The 8499-nt window shown below is 39.4% G+C and overlaps 1 protein-coding gene across 2 annotated transcripts; it reads left to right on the top strand.

Annotated features, from left to right (window-relative positions):
* The first annotated feature begins 3052 nt into the window (after positions 1 to 3052).
* On the top strand, positions 3053 to 6470 carry LOC105056874 (polygalacturonase). Of its 2 annotated transcripts, XM_019851224.3 has the most exons (9): positions 3053 to 3384; positions 3610 to 3741; positions 3915 to 4085; positions 4178 to 4198; positions 4306 to 4513; positions 4638 to 4719; positions 4806 to 4914; positions 5750 to 5866; positions 5949 to 6470. In XM_019851224.3, the coding sequence occupies exons 1-9, from the start codon at positions 3085 to 3087 to the stop codon at positions 6171 to 6173; spliced, it is 1365 nt and encodes a 454-aa protein (XP_019706783.3). In that variant the 5' UTR covers positions 3053 to 3084; the 3' UTR covers positions 6174 to 6470. The 2 variants fall into 2 exon arrangements, with proteins under 2 accessions (XP_019706783.3, XP_073107442.1); XM_073251341.1 differs by lacking the exon at positions 5750 to 5866.
* Positions 6471 to 8499: the final 2029 nt, after the last annotated feature.

The following is an 8499-nucleotide window of genomic DNA, read 5'->3' as shown; positions in this document are numbered from 1 at the left end:
TCTATCTAAGAACACAGAACATGACCCTGAGTCGCACCTTGATGGACGCCCAAGTGAAGTGGGTCCGCGACCGTGGCCTCGACCATGGCATCGAGAAGGAGAAGCATCTCCAGCCCTTCCGCGCCCTCAAAGACCTCCTCTCCTTCTCCTTCCCCTCCCTACATTTCCTAAAACCCTTTGCCCCTTTCTCTCTCCTCTTCTTGAGCGTTTTAGAGGTGGACGATGGTGAGAGTGACGGGGAGAGCGCTTCGAGCTTGGACCTCGAGACGGGAGCCTTCTCAAGGAGCCATTCTCGCTGGGCCGTTGCTTCCTCCCTTCCTCCTCCAAGATAGATTCTTGCGGCCGGCCTCGGCGGTGGAAAGCTGGGTAGTCGCAGGGGCCATGGCGATGGGGCTTTCCATCCGCGGCAGCCCTCTCAGACCTTACACTTCCCTTCCCCCTCCTTCTCCCTCCACCACTCGGTCACCGGCTTGACGCTGCCGCCCCTCCGTCCGCGAGCTTCGACGTGGTACTTCCGTGAGCTTCCACGAGGTGAGGTTCCGGAAGCTTCCGCGAGCATTGCGAGGGTGCTTTCATAAGCGTTTTCCTCAGGTTTTTCCATCCTCAGGAGTCTCAATTGGGTGGGAGGCTTGAAACGGACGAAGCGGCCGAACAGGGAGGTGATGGCGGTGGCGAGGGTTTCTTCCACGTGGCTTCCTCTCTCTTTTCCCAAACCCCATGTGTGAAACGAAGACCCTGCCAATGTAGAGGCCTTCGTTTTAATATATATATATATATATATATATATATATATATATATATATATATATATATATATATATATATATATATATTAGATACGAGGATATGAGAGCGAGATGTTTGACATTTTTGTCTTCTAATTGGAAAGCCCAGACAAGCTAGTTCCATTTTTGTCCAGATTCCATTATCGACCATCTAACAATAGTATCCACAATTGGCAATTGCCATATGGTTTTCATTTTCCTTGTGTCCGAAGAAGAAAGACCTAATGTTACTCGCAATTGCCTTATGGTTTTCGTTCGCCTTGTGCGAAAAGAGAGATCCAATCTTGTCTCCACACGCCACTCGCCTCGCATAAGTCGATGGGACATGAAGGTTATTATCCTGCATTTTATGACCTCTCCAGTCTCGTAATCAACATGCATGGCACGTCGAATCAAAATGACAAAGGAATAATGTGAAACAAAATCTGTACTGATGAATGCTCCAGACATCTAGCCATCAGGAAATGGATCGCTGGTTAAAGATTGTCGGGGAAAGATCCACCTTGGTTCAATTCTTGACTTGAAAGACAGGTTAGTTTTGTTAGTCCCACAAATTCAACGAATAACAAGATGATATGAAAGCAAAGCCCGAAATAAAAAAGAACGGGAATATGTTAACATGGTACAATGAACTGCATGCTGGGAGATTTCGTGAAGTAATTAGCTCGGTAATTGATTAGACTGATATCTAACATACGAGCACACCATAACTTGACGTTTGGATCGTGTTCGAAGTTTCATGACAAGATGATCGCCTTCCATGTCACCATGTACATTGCACCATGCACGATCCGAAGCAATGAGATCATAAGACATGACGTATATCCTGTCAAAGGTCCAACCATTCCTTGGCAGGGGATGCATGCATGAGTACAATACATGTTTGGGTGATGTGACATGCCATTCCATCTCCGGTAGGCGAACACTCTTTTTATCTCCAAGGCTCCCTTTTCTGCTGGCCGAAAGATATGACTGACGAATGCACAAATGTTTGGAGTCTTTGTGCCCATCGGTTCGTCGCCAACCAAAGCCACATGCCTTATTACAGCGCCTCTCATCCGAGCCCATGCCCCCTAGGCCACCGCCCTTTTATCGGTTGGCAAGGCAACTTCACGACGGCATTTAAATGCGCGCGGTTACCTGGTTACCATTACGCAAGTACCATCATTTTGAGACACACTCACGTTCTCCCACTTTTCTCGGGGAAATCAAAAAAATTTTGAGGACCGATATAAAAAGAAGAATAATAGATGATTATGGTATCGATATCAATACCGAACACTCCTACTAAATATGGAGTTTACATGACTGTATATATCTTTAACATTATCTATATGTATGAAAAAATATGGACACTAAACTTCCAGCAAACTTAAAATATCTTAATGAACTTCTTGCTTTTGAATATTGTGGATGCCAGTGATTTAGTATAAAATCCTTTGCCATTAAAAGGCCTCTTACTTTACGAACACGTTCATATACTAGGAAACAATAGTTGGACTTACAATCAACCATTTTTAATTATCTAACTATATGTGTGGATGATTGATCACAAGCTTTTTGTTTATCTGAGATTAGATGGATGGCCAAATAATTTTAAATTGATTGAATAATAATTATTTTACATACGTTGATTATAATGTTTACAAACCGGGAATCTTCTAACAAGATGCTAGTAAACTAACTAAAAATTCTCTATATCAATACGCGTGTCAAAACCCTTTTGGGTAATGTTGATTTCACAACGAGCTAGCCACGTTTTTGTATATTGTGTGTGGGTGATGCTCAATGCGGGTGCAAACTGATAGGTTAAGATGCAAGTTATGCATGTGATTAAAAAATTATCATTAATTTTTAATTATCAAACCTTCACGATCCATCCAATGATTGGTTGGGCGTGCAAACCACATGCCTCGACTGGTATGTAGAAGGATGTGAATGATACGTACGCCTACTTTTTTAGTCGACCATGAAAATTAGTTATGTTATGCATGCGAGTACGTAGATAAATCTCAAACGAAAATATAAAAGAGTATACATGATACGCCTCTATACCTTTATTTTTCAGTAACTTTAAAGGAATTAAAAGTCGCTAAAGATCCTTACGTTTCAAACTCTTGCACCTCTGAATCTCAGTTTGTGCCTGACAATCATAGATTGAAAGTTCCAACCCATGGATTGAGTAGAAATCCTTCTCTCTCCGAAGCGACCGACGTGTGTATTTATATGCTCACAACGACATGGTTCCTCCACCATAACCAAGAAGATCCAGAACTAAATAGGTTTTGTGATACTAGCGATGGCCCCACAAAAATTGCTTCTGCTCTCTCTCGTCTTGTTCTCCTTCAAGAGCCTCTTCTGTCATAGCAGACTGGATGAAGACAGCACCCTTGGCTACCTTGATGATATTTCTTCTTATGGCATGGCTGCATATCCATCATACTATGGAGCAGTCCATGGAGAAAGAGGTGCAATTGCATATCAACCCAATAGGTTTGTCCTGGAGAGAGTCGCTCGAGTTGCTAGATTTAGGTCTTCACAAAATGTGGTGAATGTGGAGGACTATGGTGCTAAAGGTGATGGAACTGACGGTACTGAGGTAACCTTCATTTCATTACTTAATTTAGATGCAACTCCAATTTGGTTTAATAAATGCCTCGATTTTTTTTTTTTTTCGGTTTCTTTTTTCTTTTTTTCGCTGTGCGTGCTTATGTGCAGCATGTGCTCGTACTGTATTATAGATTCTTTTATATGATATTGAAAACTTGAATATCCGTAGTGCCAGATAAGTGGAGTGACATTTGTCATGTGGTTTTTTTTTTAGGCATTTGAAGAGGCCTGGAAGGAAGCTTGCTCCTCTTCTACTTCAGCTGTCCTCATGGTGCCTGAGAACAAGAACTACCTACTTAAGCCAATCACCTTCTCTGGCCCTTGCAAATCTGATGTTTCACTGATGGTGAGATGAATCAAACAATGCGATGCTTTCCCAACTAAAAGTATAGTTTGATAAATTTAATAAACAATATGTGATGCAAAACCCACTGGTTTTCTGCTCAGAATACAGTTTTTTCATGTTCAGTTTGTGCATCACATGCACCAGCTTCTAATGTTATATATGTTGTGAGTCAGATCAAAGGAACAATTGAAGCATCTTCAGACCAATCAGATTGGAACGGAAAGAACGGCAGACACTGGATCCTATTCAGTGGCATCCAAAATCTTTATGTGGGTGGTGGTGGAAACATTAACGGCAACGGGAAGATATGGTGGCAAAACTCTTGCAAAATCAATAAATCACTTGTAAGCATTAATTTGCATGATATCTTAAAATTTACTTCTCCTCTTCATCAAGAAATAACTAACTTCGTACGTAAAATTGTTTTCTTTTTCAGCCTTGCAAGAATGCCCCAACGGTACGTTTGGAATCCCTTTACATGAGAAAAAAAAAAAATATATATTCTCGCACATGCTTGAAATTGACGGTGATTTCTTATTGGGAGACTTGTTTTTCCTCCAACAGGCCCTGACCTTTTACTCTTGTGACAAATTGACGGTGGAGAACTTGAACATTAAAGATAGCCAACAGATTCATGTATCGTTTGAGAGAAGCACCAATGTTGATGTTTCAAGCCTCACCATCACCGCTCCAGAGTCGAGTCCAAATACTGATGGCATTCACGTTACCGAGACCAAAAATATACGGGTAACAAATTGTGTTATCGGGACTGGTACGATCGATACAAGACTAACCATAGCAGTCTATCTTACCGATGTTTTTTGTTTACGTACGCTAACAATGTACTTTAAGATCATGCATGCTAACCTATTCTCCTTTTCTACAAACTAATGAAGGTGATGACTGCATATCTATCGAAAGTGGGTCTCAAAATGTGAACGCTACAAATATAGTCTGTGGACCAGGCCACGGAATCAGGTATAAAACTCTTTTTTAACTCCAAAATAGAAGCACTAAGTATGGGTTGATTCAACTTAATTTTGTCTACTATTCAACATCACCAGTATTGGAAGTTTAGGAGATCATGGCTCGAAAGCCCAACTCTCGAATGTGATTGTGGACACGGCACAACTGAAAGGAACCACAAATGGTGCCAGGATCAAGACCTGGCAGGTGAGTGTAGTTTTCTCTCTTTCCCATTAATTCCTCGTATGGAAAGGACAAATTTGCAAAGACTTTTGGAATTAAGGAGTGCCACCTTTCGGTTCCACTTAGAGATTTAAAAGCGTCAAGACAAAGGTTGACGAAAGTCACTTTTTTTGTAAAAAAAATTCGACACATCTGATTAACGTACAGGTGTCAATCTTTACATGGGGTGTTGAAAGTTATGCTGGTTTGGAAACCGTATTGTGGGTGGGCTAATTGTTCCCATCATTCCTGGTAGCACATTCCTCACGTTGGGCACGTAGTTGTTTACCGCATGATGCCAAAGTGCGTCTTGGATGGCGTAAAAGTTTCCCTCGGTTCTGTCCATATTTGGCAAATAAAATAAATAAACTCTAATACATCAGTGTATGATCGAAGTATCACTACATGGCGCTCGCTCTCTCTCTCTCTCTCTAACCATGTTAATTAATGACACCCAAATTGGGACCATAGCTTTATCATCACTTTCGTGCATTGAAACAAATGATGCCTCGGATGTCAGACCATGAATAAAAATCTGAATATTTAGCATTTTTATCGTAAACGAAGATCGTAGAATGGGTATGCATGCCTTTCCGCTTGTCAAACCCGACAAAGCTTGTGAGAAGCTTTGTCACTAGTCTAACTGTCGAACCCAATAAACTAGTGTAGTTTTTATGCATGCGATTTTTCTTATATATATTTGCTTCATGACCACGTCATCTATCAACTTCTTTCACTTATTTGACATGCAAAGGTGGTTTACATGCATGAGTGCAGTTTCCTCTTCTACTCTATATTCAATCTTTGTTTTCATGTATAGGGAGGACGCGGCTATGCAAAGAATATTGTATTCCAAAATTTCGTTATGCATGAAGTGAAGAACCCTATAATTATTGACCAAAATTATTGTGATTCAAAAACGCCATGCAAACAACAGGTACGTATAATTTGTAATCTCTCTCTCTCTCTCTCTCTCTCTCTATCTCCATCCATCTAAAATATTATTGATTATTTTGTAGACTTCAGCTGTGGAGGTAAGCAATGTCATGTACAAGAATTTCAAGGGAACAAGTGCTTCGGAAGTTGCTATCAAATTTGATTGCAGCACAACTGTCCCTTGCCATGATATAATACTGCAAGATATCGATCTAGCTGGAGGAGATGGGGATGCTACAACAAGTTTATGTAACCATGTAAATTGGACCAAAAAAGGGAACGTGATCCCGTTGCCTTGCGCCAAATGAGGTTACAAGGAGGAAAGCATTTCCTAGAGCGACAGGTGGAGGGCCTGATCGTACAACACCTATCTCATAGGGGGGTGTACCATCCTCGACCAATTCCCGAAGATTACACAATACCCACTTATAGTTCATAGAAGAAAATAAATTGTTATTGTTCACACATATTATTGCCCAGCTATTTTTGGGCCCTCTTTTCATCATGCCAAAGAGAAGAATTACATAATACATGGTTATAGATGGAAACCAATATAATATATTCCATTTAAAATTATACAGTTCAGTGGTTCATAAATAAGACCATTCCATTGCATGACTCCTTTCTTAGTACAAATAACAAGTGCAAGTGAAATTATTGCTCCTATTCTATCAACAGATGATGGTTCATTTTATAGATCATCTGAAAACGATTAAGATGTTTTTCTTTTTTTGTTTTGTTTTAATTTAAGATCTTGTGATTCTCATGGATGACACTCATTAAAGATATCAATTTCCAAATTGAGGCAACTAATTAAACACTTTTCAAGCTGCCACGCACGAACTCCATCATCTTGCAATTAATCCTTACATCGAATATCTCCGAACTCCTGCAACAACGAACGTTCCCAAAGTCATTTTAAAAGAGCAAATTGTGAATCCTTGCGCGCACGAATAGTCTATTTATTAGTTGCCCAAATCAGGAGAGCGTGCGGGGCAAACTCAGGTGCAAGCACTGGCAGTGAATTATTTGCCACTACTCAAAACGCTCTTGCCGGTTTATCAAAAAAAAGTGCTCATACCCATCTTCTCATCATGCCAAAGAGAAGAATTAGAGAAGACATGTTTATAGATAGAAAACAATGTAATGCATTGCATTTAAAATTATATGGTCTAGTGGTTCATGATATCATCAGATCCATTGCATGACTCCTTTGTTCGTATAAATAAGAAGTGCAAGTGAAATTATTGCCCTCTATTCTGTCAACATGGTGGTTCATTACATAGATCAGTCAAAAAGAATAAGATGAAATTTTTTTTCCTTAAGGATTCATTTAGTCGGATATAATCTAGTGCAAAAAAATAAATCCCATGTCAAATTATCATATTTGATACAAAAAGTAGATGATAGAGATAATAAAATAAATGATGAGTCTTATATTTGTTTCACTGAGATAAAGTAAAATAAATGCTTCCAAAGGATGGTGTTTATTTTTCCAAGTTAGATTACCGAAAAAATTACTTTTTGATGAAAATATCCTCTCTTATATTATATCAATATTGCATTAATTACATTAATATAATTAATATTAATTATATTAATATATTATAAATGTATTAATATATTGATAAATAATATTTATCGGGTTTGCATGCATTCATCAGATGGCCCTTCTGAACCGGTCCGGCACACCGGACAATGGACATGCCAATTTTACTGCGAGGAAGGGCGCAACAAACAGAAACTATATACTTCAAAAGCCACAAAAAAAAATAGAGCCCATCCAGCTGAATTTCTGCAGTTTGTCTCAATTAAAGGGGCCAGTCGGTATAAATTTTGGCACGTAAGATAGTCCGGCAACCTGGGCATGGATTAAACACAAAAACCATCATAAGAAAATCAAATAGATCCCGTCCTCTTACAGATAGAGAGCCGCATCTCATATATCACTAGCCAAACATGTATTCATGGAGGTACCAAGAATTAAGAAAGTATAACAGAAAATTGGTCCATGGGGATTCTGTTCTTCTAAATCTAGGTGCAAAACGATGGTGCGGATCCAGCAAGATAATATGAGAAAAGAGGTTATGATGCCTCAAATTAATATATATGCATGCATGTGGTTTGGTGGGGGCAACTCCCCTCGTTTCACCATGCACCGAAAAGATATCTGCTTATCACGGAGAAAAAGGCAATTACCATGGTATCCCACTTCGAGGGGACATAGCATGTCATATCCTATCCTGATTAATTAGTATTTTCTGGACCAATCTGCGGAATTATATTCCACTGGGTGTTTGACTAATCTTTATCTTTTTAAACAGTAGGAGAACATTGGATCTCTTCTTCCAATGTAAGTCCTCTTCCATTCAAGGATTATGGCCCAAGATGTTCGTTTCCTTCTCATGGAGCCCTGTGACGGTTAATTTCTGTACTCTGTATTTCGTAAATATCTCTTCTTCGATAAAAGTTGGGGCAAACTCTTCGCTTCCTCCATTTCCCCTTGCAAAAAACAAAACAAAACAAAAATCTTTATCTTTTTTTTTTTTACTTAAAGTAATTTAAGGAACCTGGTCTTTCCTTTACCTTTTTGTTTTTGTTTGTTACGAATTAGGGGAAAGCAAGAATAATAAG

Source organism: Elaeis guineensis, chromosome 2, assembly GCF_000442705.2.
Source record: "Elaeis guineensis isolate ETL-2024a chromosome 2, EG11, whole genome shotgun sequence".
NCBI lineage: Eukaryota > Viridiplantae > Streptophyta > Magnoliopsida > Arecales > Arecaceae > Elaeis > Elaeis guineensis.
The sequence above is the reverse complement of the archived record's forward strand: the minus strand, read 5'-3'. Positions and strand labels throughout refer to the sequence as shown.

What these genes read in the sequence shown, in the direction of transcription:
- LOC105056874 (XM_019851224.3), top strand. Translation starts at nt 3,085, where the DNA reads ATGGCCCCACAAAAATTGCTTCTGCTCTCTCTCGTCTTGTTCTCCTTC. An exon ending in GCAAAATCAATAAATCACTT is followed by an intron (nt 4,086 to 4,177) that starts GTAAGCATTAAT and finishes TTTCTTTTTCAG; the next exon opens with CCTTGCAAGAATGCCCCAAC. An exon ending in AAATTGTGTTATCGGGACTG is followed by an intron (nt 4,514 to 4,637) that starts GTACGATCGATA and finishes AAACTAATGAAG; the next exon opens with GTGATGACTGCATATCTATC.